The sequence below is a fragment of the Hyalella azteca genome, unplaced genomic scaffold, assembly GCF_000764305.2.
Source record: "Hyalella azteca isolate HAZT.00-mixed unplaced genomic scaffold, Hazt_2.0.2 contig13284, whole genome shotgun sequence".
NCBI lineage: Eukaryota > Metazoa > Arthropoda > Malacostraca > Amphipoda > Hyalellidae > Hyalella > Hyalella azteca.
Window position 1 is genome coordinate 1 of NW_025943212.1, and position 24519 is coordinate 24519.

General features: G+C 37.0%; 3 protein-coding genes across 3 annotated transcripts; 1 reads left to right on the forward strand and 2 right to left on the reverse strand.

Moving 5' to 3' along the window:
* The first annotated feature begins 6132 nt into the window (after positions 1 to 6132).
* On the forward strand, positions 6133 to 8950 carry LOC108674671. Its single transcript, XM_047883579.1, has 5 exons — positions 6133 to 6248; positions 6688 to 6806; positions 7564 to 7667; positions 8403 to 8531; positions 8900 to 8950. The coding sequence occupies exons 1-5, from the start codon at positions 6193 to 6195 to the stop codon at positions 8948 to 8950; spliced, it is 459 nt and encodes a 152-aa protein (XP_047739535.1). The 5' UTR covers positions 6133 to 6192.
* Positions 8951 to 9033: 83 nt separating this feature from the next.
* Positions 9034 to 10574, reverse strand: LOC108674672 (merozoite surface antigen 2-like). The gene is made up of 3 exons (XM_018162634.1): positions 10543 to 10574; positions 9703 to 10066; positions 9034 to 9228 (listed from the first exon to the last, which is right to left on the reverse strand). The coding sequence occupies exons 1-3, from the start codon at positions 10572 to 10574 to the stop codon at positions 9034 to 9036; spliced, it is 591 nt and encodes a 196-aa protein (XP_018018123.1).
* A 3207-nt stretch (positions 10575 to 13781) lies between these two features.
* On the reverse strand, positions 13782 to 24513 carry LOC108674673. Its single transcript, XM_047883580.1, has 8 exons — positions 24500 to 24513; positions 20272 to 20480; positions 19300 to 19413; positions 18772 to 18914; positions 17559 to 17749; positions 16848 to 17040; positions 16047 to 16121; positions 13782 to 15593 (listed from the first exon to the last, which is right to left on the reverse strand). Exons 2-7 carry the CDS (start codon positions 20477 to 20479, stop codon positions 16047 to 16049), a joined length of 924 nt encoding a protein of 307 aa, XP_047739536.1. The 5' UTR covers position 20480; positions 24500 to 24513; the 3' UTR covers positions 13782 to 15593.
* Between the last annotated feature and the right edge of the window lie 6 nt (positions 24514 to 24519).

Consider the following 24519-nt stretch of genomic DNA (forward strand, 5'->3'; position numbering starts at 1 on the left):
AAAAGAGTTCCGAAAACGGCACAGTAAAAGGTTAAAAATTTAGAAATTTGGGACCACGAGCACGAGCGTCCGCTCTCGACCACGGCTTAATGGAGACTCCCTCCCTTAATGGAGAAAGAAGATATGTAGAAGATAAAAAGAAAATATGTATACGATATTATCTGCATATTCCCTGAGACTGTGACGGAAGTTTTTCCGACTCTAATATGAATAAAAAGAAGCGTGAAAATTCTCATTCTCATGATAAAACATTAATTTTTAATTGAAGTTTAATTTTTTAATTGAAGTTTAATAAGCGTTTTTTCTGATGATAAAACTGTAAAGTCTCCTGAAGTGAAAAAAAAAATTCCATCACAGCCCCAGCTGCTTGTGCGTAACCCCTCGAGAAATATTTATCTATTATTTAGTGATATCATTAAAAAATGGATTTCGAAAAGCCTGTAGTTAAAATATTTATGCATTATTTATTATTAATATGGTTATTTCATCAAAACTTACTCTTCAACAAGTCTGTAGTTAAAATATTTATGAATTATTCGATATAAATGTAGTTATATCAATAAAACTTGAATTTCGACTAGTCTGTACCTTATAGCCGCCATTGTATTTATTTTCTAATGTGGAAATGTTCTAGCTTATTAAATTTTACTGCCGAAGATACTATACTATACTATACTATACTATACTACCTATACTATACTATACTACCTATACTATACTATACTACCTATACTATACTATACTATACTATACTATACTATACTATACTAATGCGGAAATTTGATCAGTTTTATTACGTTCAATTGAAGGATTGTAAAAAATTCATGTTAAATTAATCGATTTTAATATTCGTAAAATAATGGGTAGCAAACATTTATGATTCATTTCGTGATATGAAATTTGATATGATACCAGATATGTCTAACCCACTGAGAAAGTCACATAAGCGAATAAAATTTTTCAGCTGAAAATACATCATTATGAACATTACAAATAATTGAATTAGAACTTTTCTAAATGTTTTAATTTCACCTAAACTTTAGCAAATAATAACACAGTTGCAATCCACAAAAAGTTTAAACTAAAAAAAAGCAAAATAAGATTTTTCTTCAGTGAAAAACCGCCCTGTTACAATCCAGCCGCTGCCCAGTCTGGCAGCCTTGGTTCATGAAACGTGTTGCACTCCGGGGCCTATACTTTCAAAAAAGTTAAGAGATCGTTAGTTCATCAGCCAATCATTGACGGCCTTTCAAGCAAAATCCACCAATCATAGACAAGAAAATAGAGCGTAAGTACTTACGTTCACATAGCGAATTTTGAAAGTATGACTCCAGCCTCCCAGCAACGGATCACTTAGAGAAATGAGACAAACTTGTCCAAATAGCGATGTACTTCCAGCCCTCATGTGGGTCATCCGGACCCAGCATTGCTGCAAAAAGTGCACATCAAAGTTACTTGCAGAAAATGTGATTGTTTGGAATTTATGACCCAACTATTTCTATGAATTATAGTAATATTCTCCTTTGATCTGAACACACGAGTTTCAACCTCAGTAAAAAGTACAAAAAGTAAAGATAATCAACTTTGGTGTTCATTGGATGTCATGAAATTCTCGACATTCCTCGCTTAGCAGGATTGAACAGATATTAGGCAATCGTTCAGAGCAGCAATTATTTAATTAGGTATCGATATCATTAAAGCTTAGGCCTTAGAGCGCCTCTGCTGGCTGAATTTAGGTGCCCAACCTGTCCCAATCCAACCCAACATCTGCCCAACCTGTCAAATGACTTGGAAACAACGTTAATTACGAGTTAACTAATTGAAACCACTAATAGGCTGACCAATCAATGAACAATTCTTCTTGGAAAAGCTGTTAACAATATATTTCATGTGCGATGATGCGTATAAGATGCCCAGATATAAATTATTCGAACTAATAATTTATTTTCTGATAGATTGAAAAATTGATGAAATTTTGTTGATAGGCTGATAGTTGATAAGTTAAAAACTCCAACAAGTTTTGAAAATAACTCTCACCACTGTCAGTTAAAATATGAAAACAAGCAACATTGTTCTGAGAAGTGTGACGCTTATATTGATATTTGATTTATTATTATACATTACGTAGATAGTCCGTAGACTAATAGCAGCAAGGCGGGCAGGTCGACGTGTAAAGCACATGTGGCAGGCGGTAGAACAACTACAAGAACACACACAACACAAGAACAACTACAAGAACACATTTGAACAACTACAAGAACACACACAACAACACAAGAACAACTACAAGAACAACTACAAGAACAACTACAATAACAACTACAAGAACAACTACAAGAACAACTAGAAGAACAACTACAAGAACAACTACAAGAACAACTACAAGAACAACTACAAGAACAACTACAAGAACACATTTGTTTATCAAATCGACTAGATATTAAGTCGATGTAAAGCCGTGGTAATATGTCCCTCTTACGTGGGACCATTCGTCTCTATGAGTCAGTCAGTCAGGATCCTTGGATAATTTTATTATAATTTTATTAAAATTTTTTAACATTTTATTATCAATTTATAAAATGGTAATAAAATGGTAATAAAATGATAATAAACTGATAATAATATAGTAAAAAAATGATAATAAAATTATAATAGAATGATAATAAAATTATAATAAAATTATAATGAGAGGACAATAAAATGATTATAAAATGATAATAAAATGATAGTGATATTATAATGATAATAAGATGATAATAAAATGATTATAAAATTATATTAAAATGATGACAAAATGATGATAAAATGATAATAAATTGATAATAAAATGATAATAAAATGACAATGAAATGATAATAAACTGATATTAAACTGAAACTAAAATGATAACACAATAATAATAATAAAATGATAATAAAATGATAGTAAAATGATAATAAAATGATAATAAAATTATAAAAAAATGATAATAAATGATAAATAAAAATGATAAGAGTGGAACTAAAAGACAAGTGCTGAGCTGCGTCTCTGCGGAGCGACGGTCATTTTACGATCTTCAGGCGTGTTGGTCCAGGTGTAGAAAGCTAACAAAATGTTAGCACTCGATCAATCTTGAGGTCTGATAAATGATGTTAATGATGTTGGCATTTGATTAGAACATTTGACTAGTGATCATTAAGAATGGATGCCTTTTTTCGCAATGATGTCTGCCTTAAAAAAACATCACAATATGGTATATAGCTGGTTTCAATTGAATTGTTTCGTTAGAACCAGAGAAAATATGCCTCTAAGTACATTATAATTATGATGGATGGCTCAGCCGAAGCGTCGTCGGGGGCGAAAATACGACGTACAATTAATTTTAGGATTTTTATGTTTTACATTGTAGAATTTGTAGAATTGCTCATATGAATGTAGCAAAAGGACCTATGTGCTCAGCTTGGTTTTGGTAGAGCGATTTTTCATTTGACGAGCCTCAGGCGTGTTGGTACAAGTGTAGAAAGCCAACAAATGACAGATGTCATTTGTTGACTTAATAAGGTAATAATGACTTTAATTAACGATGTCGGGATTTGATAAGATCATTTGAAGAGCTATCATTAAGGAGAGACACTTTGTTTCGCAATGACGTTTGTTAAAATTAACATTACAAGGTGGTGGCTGGTTTCAGGTCAAGTTTGTTTTGTAAAGAACTTTGGAGAAAACTATTTTATTACAATAAAATCACCATTAGCCTACTCGTGAAATTATAACAGACTTTTTGACGCTTTAATGTTAGAAAATTTTCAGGTTTGGGTGAACTTTCGAGTTATTTTTGAAAAGTTGTTAATACCAATTCTATTTGGAAACGGCTGGACTGGTACTCGTGAAATTATAGCAGGCTTTTTGCCGCTTTAAAGTGAGTAAATTTCTAGATTTTGGGGAACTTTCGAGTTGAATTTGAAAAGTTATGAATACTAATCCTATTTCAGAAACGGCTGAACGGATACTCTTGAAACTATAACAGACTTCTCGCTTCTTTGAAGTGCGTAAATTTCTATGTTTGGGAGAAATTTCGAGTTGAATTTTAATAATTATGAATACTAATTCTATTTTAGAAATGGATCAACTGATACTCGTAAAATTATATAAGACTTTTTGCCTCTTTGAAGTGAGTAAATTTCTAGGTTTGGATGAACTTTCGAGTTGAATTTAAAAAGTTATGAATACTAATTCTATTTTAGAAATGGATGAACGGATACTCGTGAAATTATAGCATGCATTTTGCGGCTTTAAAGTAGATAAATTTCCAGGTTTGAAAGAAATTACGAGAAGAATTTAAAAAGGATATGAATACTAATTCTATTTCAGAAACGGCTGAACTGATACTCGTGAAATGGTAACGGACTTTTTGCCGCTTTAAGGTGAATAAATTTCTAGGTTTGGGAGAACTTTCGAGTTGAATTTTAAGAAATTCTGAATACTAATTTGTTTTTAAACGGCTGAACATATACTCTTGAAATCATAACTGGCTTTTTGCCGCTTTAAAGTTTGTATATATCTAGGTTTGGGAAAACTTTCGAGTTTTGTTTAAAAAGTTATGAATACTTATTCTATTTTAGAAACGGCTCAACTGATAGGGTAACATGGGGCAACTGCGGGTCACGGGCCCATAACGGGTTTCCCGCTAAGTATGGCAGCTATTGGTCAGTGCGCTCTACCGCCGGTCGACAGTTTCACTGGGATGAAGTGTACGGATTTACGTTTTGCTAAGAGTTTTTCGCTTTGGTAAGTTACTCGCGCGAATAACTGTTTTGGCCCAGATAAAAGTTTTTTTTACTGTTAAATAAAACAATTTTCGTTTACTGCAAATGAAGTTTTTGAAATTACTGTGAATTATATTTTGAAAGTAATATTTATAGGGATAATTTTGAGTTCAACTTTAGACTATTAGCTTTCAAACTAAAATGTTGACACGATATAAATTGAAATGATACTTAGTGGGGCAGCGGGCCCCACGGGGCAAAGCGCCCATGGTGAAGTCTTGTGTTATACATCATTAGATTTGTCTCAATGAGCCTTTAAAAACTATGACTAACATTTTGAATTACAAATTACACTTCATATTGCATGATTTTTTAATTTGCCGCCTCAAGGCAGCAGGTTTAGTTTCTAGTTATGCGTATTTATGACCACTTATCGAGTTATTGACTAATTACATTTTTCTTAATTTTAACTTTAAACTGTTGTTTTATCATTTTTAAACGAAAAATATGCAATTGTGGTAAAGGGACCAAGGGTGGGCGCCTAGCCCCCTAGCCAAGCCATTGCCCCATCCCTGGGGCAATGGGCCCATTTTGACACTTTTTACAAAATAGTGTTTCATTAAAAATTAAATAACTCTCTAGGCGTCTATTTCACATCATACATTCCTCATTAGTTGTACCTTTAAACAAAACAAAGAACCACCTCGTATCAATTAACTTCATCAAAAATTTAGTTTAAAAAAGAGGGGGGCGCTGCCCCATGTTGCTCTATATGATAATGTTCAACTTGTCGTATTAGCAAAAGGAGAGTAAGCATCGAGAAAAATACCATCTGAGTGAAATAGAGATACAAAAAAAAAGAAAATAATTAACATTGACAATATTCATAATCAATTGTGAAATGTCTTTTAAGATAATAAGTATTGTTATATATACTATCATTTACCGAATACCGATTTTGCAGTAGCATTGAACTTTTATCATCGAAAAAAGTAGTTATAATGTATATTTTGCCCAAAGAAATAAATCCCCGAAAAAACAGTCCCATGGTGAAACACAAATTACCAAAATCTTATGAAAAGACAGCATTCAGTTGTTTAGAATTAAACTTCGTATATTTAGAGGCAACAAAATTGATTATTCAGCTCGCATGTGTGTACACTGTATCATTAATAACAGCATCTGAATGAATTTCTCAACACCTGTCCCAACAAATCCAATGTCTATAACATGGCCACCACATACCCACAGTGCATCAGGATCAAGCCGTATTTGCCTGCCTACGCACGACCTGCCATCGCACCGCTGCCACGACCTGCCATCGCACCGCTGCTCCGACCTGCCATCGCACCGCTGCCACGACCTGCCATCGCACCGCTGCCACGACCTGCCATCGCACCGCTGCTCCGACCTGCCATCGCACCGCTGCCACGACCACAGAGAAAAAATGAAGCGAGCTCTGATGTTTCTGATCGCCGCCGCAACCGTTGCCTCGTCCGCGGCGTAAGTACTTCGCTTGCATGTCAATCAAAGATGTGTTATTGACAAGATTTGCGAATGCAATTGTTAATTATTTTTAATTATTCATATATGTCGTGCTATTTGATTGAAATCAACGATTTGACTGAAGAATGACAAATATTTAGAGTAACGGATTATGATTTTTGTAACTTTGTTCTAGCTCGAACATTATTTTGTTTACATTATTACTTCGTCATACCAGAGTGTCTGAACCTAGATTATGGCAACGTTTATACGTTACTGTCTGATGGTCTAACGAGAAAATTCGGATGTGAAGACATCCAGTGAGTTCAGGGTCCTTGTTTTGAAATATAATAGCGTGTGTATTTTTTACGAAAATTTTCAAACGTTTTACGCATTTCAAAGATGAAGTCACTTGCTAATTTTATACACTGAAATGATTACTTGTAATTTTTTACAGAGGTGCATCCCTTTGTAGAGGGGCTTTGTTCCTGGCACGGCAGAAAATCTTGTATTCCGACGATGCTAATAAATGCGCTCGGCAGGACAAAACGTACGCGAGCAACTTTCTTGCTTCAAGTGAGTGCAACATAAGTTATATATTGCATCAATTTATTCATATTGATTTTAACACAATTCCAAGCTTAAATTGAACAATTGTGGGTCAAAGATCATTAACCAATATTTTTATTTAATTTGTGAGGCAGCTAGCATTCTCGGCAGTGTGGGAGTTGGTTGACGACATATCGAAATTTACATATTTTTTATTTATCCATTTTTTGTTAACGTATACTATAAAGACTTAATATTTTCATCGTGCTAATTTTCTTATCAAATTAAGCATTTCCCTCGAACCTATACGATTAAAAACTCGTTCCCAGATTACATCGACAGATGATCATTCAAAAACTATGTACTATTAGATAGACGCTTGCTGCAAACTGAAATGAACAGATTTAAATTCCGTTTTCTCAACATGAAATTTTAATGTCCGAAACGATTTGTATTGCTGTAACTTTCCAACATAAGTTATATTGCATCGATTTATTCATATTGATTTTAACATAATTTCAAGCTTAAATTGAACAATTGTGGGTCTAAGATCAATAACCAATATTTTTATTGACGATTGGCAGCTTCAAATTAAAAATCGATTGGAATCAACTGAGCTCAAGTTTCTTATCCTCAATTTTAAGCTTGTTGATCATTTGTACTCGTCAGTTTTGCCTTGGAAGATCCTGTGATTTTTCACTTTTTCATCATTGTGTAGACTGTAGAAAAAAAAGTGTAGATGGTAGTAATACATAACCCATCGACTAAATTTCTCCTTCAACAGATGGAAAATGCAATAACTACGAAAGTTTGACTGGGTACGATGCCGCAACATGTGATCCCATACACTTCAATTATTCCAAGTGCATGTTGCAACCAGCCAAGCTCGTGAGTATTTCAGCGTACACTGTTAGAAAAATTACCGTTACCGGTATTACCGGTGTTTCAGTGGCCGTTCGGCACGCGAAAAGAAACACCGTGTCGCAGTTCTCATTCTAATTTTACACTAGAAATCCGTAAAACATCTGATAAAAACGGCGAAACAGCTTATTTTCATTCATTTATACGGGGCGACCGGCCACTAGAACGCCAGTAGGACCGTTTTTTCACCGTTTTTTCTAACAGTGTGGACCGTTTTTTCACCGTTTTTTCTAACAGTGTACTGGCGCACTGAGCACATCGGGCAATTAATTTAGCATTTGTATAGACATGAACAATTTCGCCTATGCGCTAATTTAGAAGCCAATCTGCATTTTTGCAGTGAGTTCAATCTTACTTTTTGATCGCTGAATTGATATATGCGTAGCGTTTTCTTAAGCATTATTAGTGAACTGCAATGAGATTTTATAGATGTAGTTTATTTTGTAGACTCTTGACAAGACAAGTTTTGTTCTTTGCATAAAGAATAAAAATGTTTTAAAATCTCCTGATCTAGGAACCCGCAATTCAAAGTCCATAAAAATTCATCTCTCGAAATGTTTATTCCTTGCTTATTTTTCTTAAAATACTATCTTATTGTAAATTTTTGAAGGAAAAAGTAGTCCCCACACAAAAAATAAACGTATCTGCTGCTTATTTTTTTCTATTCTGATAGTTATTTCCATAATCTTCTTTCCTCAACAGCTGAAACCTGACAACACATTTGACTATGTGGCTTTCGAGACGATTTCGTTGAAGAACCAATGCAGCACTGATACCAACTTCGCAAAAGCTTACCCAAACTGCAAAAATTCTACCATGAAATATTTGAACGTGAGTCATTATAAATGTTTTTTTTTTGAGCAATCTCGCGCAACATGTTTTTTGTTATAAATGTCACACACAATAATAAAAATACAGTGCGTGGCTTGAGAAGCTCATGACTTAAATTCCACCATGAAATATTTGAACGTGAATCAATAAAAATGTTTTTATTTTTTAAGCAATCTTGCACAACATGTTTTTTTGTTATAAATGTCACACACAATAATAAAAATACAGTGCGTGGCTTGAGAAGCTCATGACTTAAATTTCACCATGAAATATTTGAACGTGAGTCATTAAAAATGTTTTTATTTTTTAAGCTATCTCGCACAACATATTTTTTGTTATAAATGTCACACACAATAATAAAAATACAGTGCGTGGCTCGAGAAGCTCAACACATGAACGGTAAGCATTATTTTGTATAATATATTTATTTATTATCGAGACCCACAGCGATATTTTCTTGAAAATTTTATCAAAACCTGAATAAAGTCACCAAATAACCGTCTCACTTGAGTTCCTCCTCGCGCTGCTGCATCTCGCGAAGTTCTTCTTGAATTTTTTCCTCAGCGCCGATAAATTTCTTGTAGCCCTGGGGAGGCTGAGGGGAAGACGTCATGCTTCTCACTTCGCTTCTCTGCTCCGACGACATCAGGCTGCCGTCCGTCGAGTCGCTGCTGTGTTGACGCAACAACACTGGCTTCTGGACACAAAAATTGTCTTGTTGAAAGTTTGTTGGCTACCGAAAAAGGCTTTTTGTTTTCACGAATCAGCATTTTAAATGAAAGAAAAATTTATTGAGTCGCTGCTGTGTTGACGTAAAAACACTGGCTTCTGGACATCAAAATTGTCATATTGAAAGTTTGTTGGCAACCGAAATTTGGCTTTATGTTTACACGAACCATAATTTTACACGATAGAAAAATTTTATACTTCATTTCTGAGACGAGAATATTAGTACAGGAAAATTTTCAGTGTGATCTCATACAATTGAACTTCTTAATCTCAAAAATGGCCTTATTTTTGAGATTAATATATACGGGATTTCGGTCAGTGTATTCAACCAAATTATCCTATCTCAGCAGGTCTACATTCTACATATGGAAGAAATTGAACTTTCCACCTTTCAACTAATCCAAAACTAATGCAATAATTATGGCATGGTCTGCAGGCTCACCTTGGGCTGAACCCTCATGGGTCTGGTGATGATAACTCTGCTGGGATGGTCGTTTGTAGAGGAAGAGGAAGTAAAGGCAGACGGAGTCATCTTGCCACGGGATGCAATGAACTTCTCCATGAGACCTTTGGGTCGGAGGCCAGCAGCTCCAGAGTTCTGTGACGCTAGGTTTGTGGTGGAGAGGCTCTTCGTGAGACGTGCTGAACCATTGAAACCGTTGGATAACCCGTTTGAATGACCGTTCGAAAGTCCGTTGTACCGGCTGTTAGTGAGGCCGTTGGAATGACCGTTCAAATGGCCGTTGGAGAGGCCGTTGGATGAGCGGCTGGAGTTGCTCAAGGTAGAGTGAGGGGACACAGTGGGACTGTGGTGGGCAGAGGAGGATCGTGAAGTTGATGTTACCAGAGATTTGGTGTGCGTGTCTTGCGCAGATGAGAGATCAGCCAAGTCCGATAATCGCGAAATAAAATGATTATAAAATGATAATAAAATGATAATAAAACGATACTAAATGATAATAAAAATATAATAATGTGATAATAAAATGATAATAAAATGACAATAAAATGATAATAAATGATAATAAAATGAAAATAAATGATAATAAAAAGATGATAAAGTGATAATAAAATGATAATAAAATGATAATAAAATGATAATGAAATGATCATCATGTAAAATGATCAGCAATGATGATTCTGATAAGAGAGCAATGATGATCTGATAAGAGAGCAATAATGACAGTGATAAGAGATCAAAAATTACACTTATAGGAGGGCAATGATGATAATAAACACTGATAAGGGTGATGGAACGTGGCCCTCAATGGCCTCAACCTGCCATCTGCCAGGAGAGTTCAAAACATTTTCCATCTTGATTTTTAATCGTATTATTTATTGCTCTGATAACTCCCCATATTTTATAATAATCTATTTGAGTGCCCCGACTGCTCTGAAATAATATTGTTGTATCCGCCCTCCGTATTTCGTTATTTTTCACCGCAATTTTTCTAGACATTTTTTGTGATCATTCAAACAATTCTATCTTGTATTTCGTGTCGTCAGATTCACACGTAATTTCATTAATTTTTACCTTACGATTTACTAACAACTGCATTTAGAGAAGAAGTTTTTTCACACGGACCGCCATGGCTAGTCGCTCTCCAGAAGTTCATCGAGTCGCACGCTGTGATATTCAAAATTATTTTTCATGTGATACTCAAAATATTTTTTTTTTTTGTTATATTCTATTCAAAATTATTTGTTTGTGATATTCATGAATCGTGCTTGATTATTTTGCTTGGAATATGTATATCAGGTTAAGTAGGTACGATTGCTGCATCGTGCTAAGTCTGTTACTTTGGTTTTCAGAATCCTGCTCATTAGTTAACTACTTTGAGCAGTTAATTCAGTGCGAGCCATTCTTTTCTTTTTTCTTCTTCATTTACTCAATATCATAATTTAAAATGAGTGACTAAGTCATCAATAATGTATTAGAAATGCCAACTCGCATTCCGATTCCTGCTCGGTAAAAGTTCGGTTGGAGTGCAGTGGTCGGCAAGATCTTCTGAAGGCATAAATTTTGCTACTGAAGCGTCGCCAAAGATCTTGCAATATTCATCCACTCTCTGCACAGTGGCCGGGTTGGTCAGGCTGGAGCCTCGAAAATAATTTACGTAGCGCTTACATTGGAAATCTAATTAATGAAAATCTGGTTAGATGGAAAACAGCTTCCACGAATTACGAATAATGAATTGCCTAGTTTCGGCTATTTATACGCAATCCGTACCACGAAATTCGTCTGAGTGTAAGTGTGAGGAAAAAAAGTGTATTCTTAAAGTAAAATTTTATATATATCTGGTTTAGATCATGAACGGCTTTTCCTTCAATTTAATCAGTAAGATCGAGGAAACGAGAACAACTTTTTCGATGTAACAATTTATATTCAGGAGTACTCCATGGAAAATAGAGAATTGCAGAATTTTGTTTCATAATATAAAAACAGGAATTTAGTTATTCAAATTTTAATTCAAAGGCGTTTATTTCTGGAAAGTGTGTGTTTCGCTCATGACTCAGCTTCAGGATCAGAGGTTCCGTTTTCCATGTGAATTCTTGTTCTATTTCAGTTGATGAAATATAGAAATTTCATTCTTCTCTTGGCAGATATTAATTGTTAGAAATTATCCCTACGGCTCTGCTTCGTTTACTTTCGGGGCATTTAAGGAGAAACTAAATGAAATTAGGTCGTTTGCTCACTGTATAATAAAGGAAGTTGGAGGTTTAGGGTTTCATTCCTCCTCCAACTTTTTCCTGAACATTTCGTCTCCTACTTTCCTGTCTGTTCTTTCTTGTGAACCTTCCTCCTACTGTCCTGCCTGTCTTTTCTTGCGAACCTTCCTCCTGCTCTCCTTTCTTGCGAACCTTCCTCCTGCTCTCCTTTCTTGTGAACCTTCCTCCTACTGTCCTGCCTGTCCTTTCTTGTGAACCTTCCTCCTACTGTCCTGTCTTTCCTTTCTTGTGAACCTTCCTTCTACTGTCCTGTCTTTCCTTTCTTGTGAACCTTCCTTCTACTTTCCTGTCTTTCCTTTCTTGTGAACCTTCCTTCTACTGTCCTGTCTGTCCTTTCTTGTGAACCTTCCTTCTACTTTCCTGTCTTTCCTTTCTTGTGAACCTTCCTTCTACTTTCCTGTCTTTCCTTTCTTGTGAACCTTCCTTCTACTGTCCTGCCTGTCCTTTCTTGTGAACCTTCCTCCTACTGTCCTGTCTGTCCTTTCTTGTGAACCTTCCTCCTACTGTCCTGTAAACCTTCCTCCTACTTTACCCTTATTTTGTTGGGTTTTATTCCTTGCGTTATAGCATATCAGTTGTGACCTCAGTTGCACCAAACTCCGAATAGGTTTAGGTGTGTGCAATTATTTTCATATAAGTATTTATTCCGAATTATACAGCCCTTTATTGTTGCACTTATTGAGACTGTGAACACCAGCTCTCCGTATGCCAGGGCATTCTTCATTTCTTCAACAGTATAAACTACGCCCGGTCCTGAGACACCGGCTGCCGACCCGTGAATTGTTAATCATTCAGTTCAAATTATCGCATCTTATGAATTATTTTGGATGAAGAACCTGAATTTCGGTCTCCAGTTGCCACGGTCCCAATCTCAGACAACTTTTAGTGCTCGGTCATTAAAAACCATGGAAGAACTGAACCTCAAAAATTGATCTTCTAATAAATTTTATTGACTTTAACTTGATATCTCTTTACCCTATTATGGAGGAGATGAAAATTCCTTGCATAATGTCGTTGTCAAACTGGCCTAGGCTGCCGGCTGAGGCTATGCATAAGGAGCTTCGGGAGCCATAATATTTTTTTAAACTGATTTTTTATCTCTTGTATCGTATCGTAATATAGTGATATCGGCGCTGAAGAATAGGCCTGATCTGATGCGGCCTGCCTCAGATTCTTGTACTTTTCGTGACTTATCCACAGGAGATCTAAAAACAGGTCTTTCGACCGGATCTTTTCCAACCTGATGATTATTTGAAATAGCTACTAGACTTTCACAGGGTTCGATCTGGTGCTAAGCTTTTCAAGTATGAACATATACTTTTCCATAGCTTTATCTAGTCTGTTCTTGAACTCGTTTATTCATGGAGCGCCAACGATGTCATCGGGGAGGCTGTTCCACATGTCGGTGATTCGAAGCGAGAAGAAATGTTGTATCGTGGAGAAATTTCAGTGCAGTTTTTTTTAGTTTATAGCCGTGGCCCCTGGTGTTGGTTCAAATTCTAGTAATCCTTCAGGGACCTTGTATAAGCCCATGAGTATTCTTGTATGCTTCAATGAGGTCACCACACAGATGTCGATAACTGAAGCTTGAAATTATTATCTCATTTCTTCCTTGTTACTCAAGATAAATCCAGTTAATTCAATATGAACGATTGTAGTTTAATATTTTGTACCGTTTTCTTAAGGTGTGTTAAGTTGTATTGCATTAGGTACACTTATATTGACGACTATTGCGTGAATTTCGGGATAATTCAAATGTGCTACAGAAGATTGGAGTTCGTAAAATTCTAGTAGTTTCATGTAAAGCTTTATTTGAAGCATAATACAGGACAAACGTCACATAATAGAATACAAGGAAGCAAAATGTATATAAAGCATTGACTCTAGTAATGTGTCGTACTCAACACTTATTCTTAAGCACGAAAAACGTTAGTAACCACCAACGAACAGTACACTTCAAAACACTCCAACAAAATTCAAGGCAATCTACAATTAAATTCTACCAATTTCACTCACATATACTAATTGCCACATCTCGGTTAAAAAAGTTTCGATTTTGGTGAATCAGAACTAAATTTTTCACAGGATATTGATGAAACCTATAGGAACATAAAAATATTTCAGACAAAATATGCAACTGATGTAAATTCACTGATAAAATGTTCACAAACTATTGACCTTTTCGACATTTCAAATGGATGTTATTCATTTGAAATATTCTCTGGGCATCCCATGAACGCTGCATATAGAGCACAATCGTATTTACTTTAACACAGTAAATATAACTAATAGCTGTGGATTCTAGGCCTAATAGTCCGAATAATTACTAAGTTACTTAAATTTCATATTAGAAATTTCATTAGCATTAGAAATATCGACGATACTTCGATCTGACCAGCCGAGGTGTAAAAGTAGCTAAAAATGTTCAGCCAAATGAATCACTGTTAACTTACAATAAATGTTTTATGCTTCTGAAGACAAGCTTAGTTCAATAGTACAGTAAACCAAATAACAATATTACTAATTTAAGTTAACTAATTTTAATTTAGTTTAACCAAAACCTGATCTTTAGTATTGCACGATCTTGAAATGCAATAACGTGCATGACGCATAACTAAGTTTTATCTGGCATTTACATATGAAAATAACTAATTAATGAATTATTAAGCTTGCAATAAAATAATATGGGTGTCTACCATAAAAGACGTTGAAGAGGTTATAGAATATTGTATATGAGAAGGATAGTCTACAATATGTACATATATCTAGCTAATTGTCACTAACTAATTATATGACATAAATACTTCATATAAAATCCTAATGAAATAGGGAAATGTTGAAGAAATGCAACAGACATCAAATTATTTCTACTTTGAAGTAACGAGACTGAGGCCGTGCTAGCGAAGCTCGGTTATGTCCACGTAGCGGCCAATTTCGCATTTGTGATTAAAAGATTTAGCTTTAAAACCATCAACAATTAGCATACGGAGTTACAAACGTCCAATTATTGATATTACGGCCCTCAGGGTTTGACTTATCGTGTTGATTCATGGAGGATGACTTGGATCAAGCATTCATTGTCCATTCACAATTCATACATTAAATTTTCCATGGCCAATTGCTGTGCACACTAATGCGCTTGGAGATTGCATTGTTCGAATAAATTCAGTCGTAAAGCAAACATATCATCCAAAGTTGAGGAGGCGGTAAACTTGATTCTGTTAGGAATTTTTTATAGAGTTAAATAAATTCTTGATCCAAGTTACGATGGATTCATAAAGCACAAATTGCAATTGTTATAACTCTATATGTACTGCAGTCTAATCTTGTGTCTGACATATTGATTGCATGAAAACTGGTATCATAAGTCCTTAACTAGGGAAATTAAAACCATATAAGGCACTCTACTATGCACATAATTCAAAATCATTAATTAAACAACCGTGAATTATCCGATGTTGATGCAACACATCAACACATCGAAATAATTAGATCAGAATTCAGGAATAACATCCTTCTTGTCCCGCAGCATTTAACTCCGTGCAGAACTGCAGTGTACGTTCCTTCTCGTACGATGGAACGCTTTGGAAATCCTATGCAATCCTGCAAAACACGGCAAGATTTATTAATTTGGTGTCATCATTTTTGTGTTGAATTAATATTATTAATTTGTTGGTGTCATCATATTTCGCTCCAAAATATTTCACTCCAAAATGTGAGGCATATTTAATTTGGCCGTACATATTTTTTTAACGTATAAAGGAAGAGAGTTGAAAACGAAAGTTCCATAGAAGAATTTGTGAAGGAGAAGAAATGTACTTCACTTTGGACAGCAGAACATCGTTTTTAAAATACGCTACACGCTTATTGAATTCATAACGGAGCGATAGCGGTCAAAATCAAAAGATTATTTTAAATTTCAGACAACTGTTATCAAAAACAAAATCATTCGATACAATTATTATTTCAGAATTATATTAGTCCAATATGAACACATATAAAATTTAAAATGAAATTTCAATAAAATGATTAATATTCTAATTTCAGGACACTAACTCAGGCATCGACAGCGGCCGTGGACTGGATCCTGTTCTCCCACTCGGCGATGAGGGCACTGCGTCGTCGGCTCACCTGTTACACAATATTATATTAATTTCCTTACTTATATTAATGTTTATCAACTATTTTAATTAAATTGATCAATATCATTAATCGATTTATCAATCAGCAGGAAATGCATTTTTTATTTTTACATCAACGCGTGAAGGTGAAGTGAAATCAGAAATCAAACCTTGAAAAATTGTTTGCAAGTTGTGTAATGAGTTTGTCACATCAGTCCAAATTTTAAACTCTGCATTCAAGTAGCTTAAATTTGAATATATTGATTTATCTTAGCAGAACTTGAAGAACTTTGGTCGTGTGTAAGAAAAAAATTCTAGAACTGTACGTGGCTTAAGTAAAATCGTCGGAGAGACACGTGGCCAAATTCAAGTTTTCGTCACAAGATATATTAACCGACAATTTCATGCTATTCGTGTCTAAAGGCCACAGCTAACGTTAGGAGACAAGATAAAATTGCCCAGCTTTTTGAGTCACCGGAGTGGCTTGAAAGACGATGTTACCCTCGTCACTCACCTTCTTGACGATGTTACCCTCGTCACTCACCTTCTGTGCGACGATGTTACCCTCGTCACTCACCATCTTGGTGACGATGTTACCCTCGTCACTCACCTTCTTGGTGACGATGTTACCCTCGTCACTCACTTTCTTGACGATGTTACCCTCGTCACTCACCTTCTGGGCGACGATGTTACCCTCGTCACTCACTTTCTTGACGATGTTACCCTCATCACTCACCTTCTTGGCGACGATGTTACCCTCGTCAAGGTTCGGGTTGGAGGCCGCCCCGCTGAGGGTTGTCTCCTCGTCAGCGCCGGGGTCGGTCTCCCCAGCGACGCTGCTCTGGTCGTCCTCGAAGGGGATCTCACTGAGCCCCATCTCCAGCAGGTTGGGGTGAGAGTGCGCCATCAGGTTCCTGCTCCGCAACCGCCTGGGAAAGGGGAATTTTTTTAAATTTTCAAAATATTTACAGTGGCACCGCAACCACCTGGGAAAGGGGAATTTTTTAAGATTTTTAATATATTTCAACAGTGGGCATTGTATTCAGACATTTGTGATTTCTGACCCATTTGCACGCCAGGCAAGTGATGTTTAAAAAAATATAACTCAGTACTCACTGCAGTGAGTGACAAAGAGCGCATTTTCTCGTCGACGAAAACGTGAAGTCACGGACAGACAGACAGACGGACATGACGAGCACAATAGCACCTTTTTTCCATCAATGAGAATATGCGCTAAAACGTTTAGTCTACCTCATTTCCCCATAAGGTGCCTTCTGGGAAAGCAGTTTGATTCAAATCTTCCCCTATTGGGTCTAGGCAAGTGCTAGTCAAAAGAACGGTAAGCATTATTTTGTATAATATATTTATTTATTATCGAGATCCACAGCGATATTTTCTTGAAAATTTTATCAAACCCTGAATAAAGTCACCAAAATGGCCGTCTCACTTGAGTTCCTCCTCGCGCTGCTGCATCTCGCGAAGTTCTTCTTGAATTTTTTCTTCGGCGCCGATGAATTTCTTGTAGCCCTGGGGAGGCTGAGGGGAAGACGTCATACTTCTCACTTCGCTTCTCTGCTCCGACGACATCAGGCTGCCGTCCGTCGAGTCGTTGCTGTGTTGACGCAACAACACTGGCTTCTGGACACCAAAATTGTCTTGTTGGTAACCGTTATTTGGCTTTTTGTTGACACGAATAATCATTTTACATGAAAGAAAAATTTATTGAGTCGCTGCTGTGTTGACGTAAAAACACTGGCTTCTGGACATCAAAATTGTCATATTGAAAGTTTGTTGGCAACCGAGTGGTGGGCAGAGGAGGATCGTGAAGTTGATGTTACCAGAGATTTGGTGTGCGTGTCTTGCGCAGATGAGAGATCAGCCAAGTCCGATAATCGCGCGACCTGCTGGACAGACACAAATGATCGGTGACTCTACCGGTGACATATAGTGTTATACAGGTGATATACGGTGTTTATACGAATGATCGGTTGTTATATGGGTGATATACGGTGTTTATATAAATAATCAGGGGGTTATATGAGTTAAATCCGGTGTTTACACATATGGTCGGTGGTTATATAGGTGATATACCGTTTTTACGAAGTAAACTCGGTTTCAAATAAAACCAGGCACAGGTTCGGGGATCTATATTCTTGTGGCAATGAATGTTTCAGGAAATAAATTGTATTTTTGCTGATTTCAGTTAAAATTAAAAAAATTGAATTTTTATTACTCCCTCACACCAAGCTAAGTACAAGAAAATTATTAGGACTGGAAGTTCCCTATAATTATTCCTATTATGACAAAGTATATTTCCAATTGAAGTTCTAAAATTTAAGGAATTAACTCTCAAACCTAAAAAATTAATTATGAGGGTATGATATATTGTATATAGTTTCAATTCCGTTTATTTCATTATTTCAAGTATTTTGCAGAACTATAAAGTATATAGATACAACTGAATTATCAAACTAAATAAAAAATTTTTAAATGAGTTGCAGAGTTTATCACATTTTAAATGAGTTACAGAGTTTAGCTCACAAAAAAAATTGAATTGAAGGCAGGATGTATTTCCGTGCACCAAATATGATTAGGATTATTCACGTCTTCACTTTTTAAAACGAAATTTGTGCATAACTAAAAAAATATAAAAGAGTTGCCTTGTTATCAACGGTGTCCTGTGAGAGAGTCTGGACTTTGCCAGCGTTGAGAAGTTCCAGTTCCCTCTGGCTGTCCTCTGCGATCTCCATCTGTATCCTGCTGGTGGCTAGCTGCAGCTGGCAACTCTTGCTGATACTGCCATCTGGAGAACAAGAATATCAATATATAGAACATATATCCTGCTGGTGGCCAGCTGCAGCTGGCAACTCTTGCTGATATTGCCATCTGGAGAACAAGATTATTCAATATATAGACCATATATCCTGCTGGTGGCTAGCTGCAGCTGGCAACTCTTGCTGATACTGCCATCTGGAGAACAAGAATATCAATATATAGAACATATATCCTGCTGGTGGCCAGCTGCAGCTGGCAACTCTTGCTGATATTGCCATCTGGAGAACAAGAATATCAATATATAGACCATATATCATGCTGGTGGCTAGCTGCAGCTGGCAACTCTTGCTGATATTGCCATCTGGAGAACAACAATATTAATATATGGACCATATATCCTGCTGGTGGCTAGCTGCAGCTGGCAACTCTTGCTGACACTGCCATCTGGAGAACAAGAATATCAATATATAGACCATATATCCTGCTGGTGGCCAGCTGCAGCTGGCAACTCTTGCTGATACTGCCATCTGGAGAACAAGAATATTAATATATAGAACATATATCCTGCTGGTGGCTAGCTGCAGCTGGCAACTCTTGCTGATACTGCCATCTGGAGAACAACAATATCAATGTATAGAACATATATATTCGGATAAAAGTATGAGACTGTCCACGACGAGATGCACGTTTTGGCTTCGTTTGGGTTATCTGACCCAATTGGACCAGGCAAAAAGGCAAATCGATGCTACGTCCACTCTCAGATCGTGCTATGAGTTAGAAAGTAGGTCACTATTCGGACAACAAGAACCCTTCATTTTTATAAGAGTAAAGTAATAACGTTCATTATTTCGGCTAGCATTTGCCGGTGCGCAGAGTGATAGCTTACGTACAATGGCTAAATCCATTGGATAAAAAAAGGATAATTAAAATCCAAAACTTGACAGGTTTGGCAGAAAAATCCCCGAGTCCGTCAAACAAGAAATATGATTAACAAAAATGGGGCAAATGACGGATCAATCATCCACAATGTATCAACTATAGATGAATATGAGCCAAAGGCAAGTAATATAGAGGCGAGAAGAAGAATTTCAAAGCAAGGAAATTCAAAAATAAAAATGAATGGAAAATCTGCCTATGCCATTGAACAAATAACCATAAGCATTCATGCGCAGGACGAGAAGCATATTCTACGCATTTTATTTTCGATGTCCATTCAGTTTATCAAACGTGGCGGTCAAAGCTAGGATTCATCAGACCTTCTTTGAAATTTTTCGGGTTTACCTCTGCGTAAAAATATAGACCAAATTTGGTAATGACATAATATTTTATTGTTCGATTTTAGTCATCAATTCATTTTATCTGCAAAGACTTCTAGAACGTCTTACTTGTGACTGGCGATGGTGAAGACGTCTGTCGCTGGAGCGTTTGTTCAGTCAGGCCGTTTGTGGGGCTGTTAGTGTCATCGCTGGTGAGGTTGGTGCAGGTTTTAGGCGTAGCAACGGAGTTGCTGAGGAGGCCTTTTTCTCTCTTGTAGGCCTCCTCGCGCTCCCTGGCGATACGGATCTCTCGCTCGATCACAGACTCGTTCTTCATTCTGGTAACAGAGGTACAGGTTAGTTACTGGTCGTTACTACGTGGCAACTGGCAACAGAGGTACAGGTTAGTTACTGGTCGTTACTACGTGGCAACTGGCAACAGATGTACAGGTATAGTTACTGGTTTCCCCTACGTGACAACTGGCAACAGAGGTACAGTTCAGCCAATTCATGTCTCTGCGTGGCAACTGGCAACAGAGGTACAGGTTAGTTACTGGTCGTTACTACGTGGCAACTGGCAACAGCGGTACAGTTCAGACAATTCATGTCCCTACGTGGCAACTGGCAACAGAGGTACAGGTTAGTTACTGGTGGTTACTACGTGACAACTGGCAACAGCGGCACAGGTTACTGGTTTCCCCTACGTAACAACTGCATGGCAACAGAGGTACAGTTTAGCCAATTCATGTCTCTGCGTGGAATCTGGCAACAGAGGTACAAGTTAGTTACTGGTGGTTACTACGTGGCAACTGGCAACAGCGTTACAGGTTAGTTACTGGTGGTTACTACGTGACAACTGGCAACAGCGGTACAGGTTACTGGTTTCCCCTACGTAACAACTGCATGGCAACAGAGGTACAGTTTAGCCAATTCATGTCTCTGCGTGGCAACTGGCAACAGAGGTACAAGTTAGTTACTGGTGGTTACTACGTGGCAACTGGCAACAGCGTTACAGGTTAGTTACTGGTGGTTACTACATGGCAACTGGCAACAGCGGTACCTACAGGTTAGCTACTGGTGGTTACTACGTGACAACTGGCAACAGAGGTACAGGTTAGTTACTGGTGGTTACTACGTGACAACTGGCAACAGAGGTACAGGTTAGTTACTGGTGGTTACTACGTGGCAACTGGCAACAGAGGCACAGGTTAGTTACTGGTTTCCCCTACGTGACAATTGGCAACAGAGGTACAGTTCAGACAATTCATGTCTCTACGTGGCAACTGGCAACAGAGGTACAGGTTAGTTATTGGTGGTTACTACGTGGCAACTGGCAACAGCGGTACCTACAGGTTAGCTACTGGTGGTTACTACGTGACAACTGGCAACAGAGGTACAGGTTAGTTACTGGTGGTTACTACGTGACAACTGGNAATTGCGGTTTGAAGGTTGACCGCAATTTAAAAATTTTACGAGTTCCAGAAATTGATATGACATTCACAGTGAATTTTAAGCTGGACAATAATTTAAAATTAAACTTCTAGTCCACGTGAAAATCGAGAAAAAATTTATTTTGTTATTTTATTACACAGAAACGATCGAAAAAAAAATATAATTAGATAAGAAGAGAAAAGGCGTCAGTTTAATAATTCTATCTGGATGCTTGAGACTCAGCTCATGAATCTGGTAAAACGCTTAAGCATTGGAACATTGACAGTATTATTTTTCATGGGAACGCAAACGATACGGAAAACGCATAGTACAAAATGTGTTTTTGAATAAGTGAATGTTATAATATTTCTTGGGAAGTGCACGAGTATTTTCGGTAAAAGTTTTCTGCAGAGTTCAAGTGGGTACATGACACCGGAACGTAAAAAACGCGCTTTCGGATACGTGGAACGCTCTTCGACACCGTTATATACATGTCAAATGGTACATAAAAAACGCTTTTGGATACTTGAAATACTTTTTGACAGAGTTATATACCTGCCAAAAAGAACGTAAAAATGTTTTTGAATACGTGGAACGCTCTTCGACAGCGTTATATACTTATCAAAGGCAACGTAAAGAACGCTTTTGGATGCGTTGAATACTTTTCGACAGAGTTATATACCTGCCAAAATGAACGTAAAAAACGCTTTCGGGTACGTGGAAAGCTATTTTACAGCGTTAGATACTTGTCAAAAGGAACGTAAAGAACGCTTTTGGATACGTGGAACGCTCTTCGACAGCGTTTAAACACTTAAATACATGATCGCATGGTATGCTTGTGTATCCCTGAGCAAGGCCACAAGGAAGCCACTGTGCTGGTATGGAGGGAAAGTTCTTCGTGATCATCGGGGGTCAAAGGGCACGCGCGCCTCCGCATGCCAGTCGCAAGTTGCACGCCACACGCACTCGTCTTTACACATACCCTGCCGCGTACACGCATTCGCATTAGTGTGAGTTATTTGTTCATACAGCGATGAACTTCTTGGACGGGCATTCGCATTAGTGTGAGTTATTTGTTCATATAGCGATGCACTTCTTGAACTTGTGCGAGTCATCCTGACCCAGTTTGTCCTGGAAAAGGAGTATCAGTGCTACGTGCGCTAGCTAAACTGGGTCACTATGACCCACATATGAGTAAAAAATGCATCGGTGTTTGGATGTTTAAAGCTCAGTGATTTATACAAGTGCGCCAGTGCCGAGACTTAGCAGCTCAGGCGATCAAGTTGCCTTGGCAGGAACACGGTCGGGTCATATTCAACAGAAGCATAACAATATCATAGAAGTTAGTAACGTACAACTGAAGGGTAAAAAACATTCGCTGTACGATTGGACATAATTGATTATAGAAGGTTAATATTGGACATAATTGATTATAGAAATTGGACATAATTGATTATAGAAATACAGGAGAAATTTCTTCATTAAATATAGATAGAAACAAGCCGGTGAACAGTGACTGAACAAAAATAAGATCAGCATAATCACATGCATCGCAGTCATATAAACGACACATATACTCCGTGTCCATCGTCTGGCCAGGAAAAAACAATGTTTTTCATTGTACCTAATTGCAAGTAATTCACAATGCGGTATTAGAAGTAATTCATAGACGTAATTAGAAGCAATTGATAAGGCGTAACTAGAAGTAAGTCATAGACGTAATTAGAAGTAATTCATAGACGTAATTAGAAGTAATTGATAAGGCGTAACTAGAAGTAAGTCATAGACGTAATTAGAAGTAATTCATAGACGTAATTAGAAGTAATTGATAAGGCGTAACTAGAAGTAAGTCATAGACGTAATTAGAAGTAATTCATAGACGTAATTAGAAGTAATTGATAAGGCGTAACTAGAAGTAAGTCATAGACGTAATTAGAAGTAATTCATAGATGTAATTAGAAGTAATTCAAAAGGCGTAACTAGAAGTAATTCATAGACGTAATTAATAATAAATGGAATTGAAAGCGAACGTCGCACTGTCACTCGTGCGCAGCGAATCGTGCAATTGACCAGAACGAATCATGTCGTCCATTGCGCGGACATTTCAATGGAGGAATTTCAGGAGCGAAAAAGTCAAGTAATTATTTAACTCCTGCAGTAAAATAAATTTAGTCAGAAATTAGATTTCCGTATAATNCTCGACGATAACTCGACGATAACTCGACGATAACTCGACGATAACTCGACGATAACTCGACGATAAATCGAAGATAACTCGACGATAAATCGACGATAACTCGACGATAAATCGACGATAAATCGACGATAAATCGACGATAACTCGACGATACATTGACGATAACTCGACGATAACTCGACGATAACTCGACGATAACTCGACGACAACTGGACGATAACTTGACAACTCGACGACAACTCGACGATAACTGGACGATAACTCTACGATAACTCGACGATAACTGGACGATAACTCGATGATATCTCGACGATAACTCGACGACAAATCGACGATAACTCGACGATAAATAGGATCTGAAGCACCCGATGAAATCTTGCTGTTGTGCACATCAAGGCTTGGGAAATAATTTTGAGTGATCGTTTACTTCAATCGCTGCAGAGGTTACTCATATCTTGTAGTTATAGAGAGGAATATCGTGTCTTAAAGGAATAGCAAGGAATATCAACATTATTTGTTGATATTCTTTTCTCTAAATATAAATTATTTTCTCTAAAATAATGTTAAAGTTGGAATGGATTGAAAGTTGTGACGCGTAAAAGTCTTACCACAACAATGCGCATTCATCAAACGGGGTGTTCGAATCCAATATCATAATTTATCCTAAAATTTAAATCCAATTTCCATGAAAACTTAAAAAAATATAATTTATCAACTCCAAATACTTACGGGGCAATGGCGAATGCAAC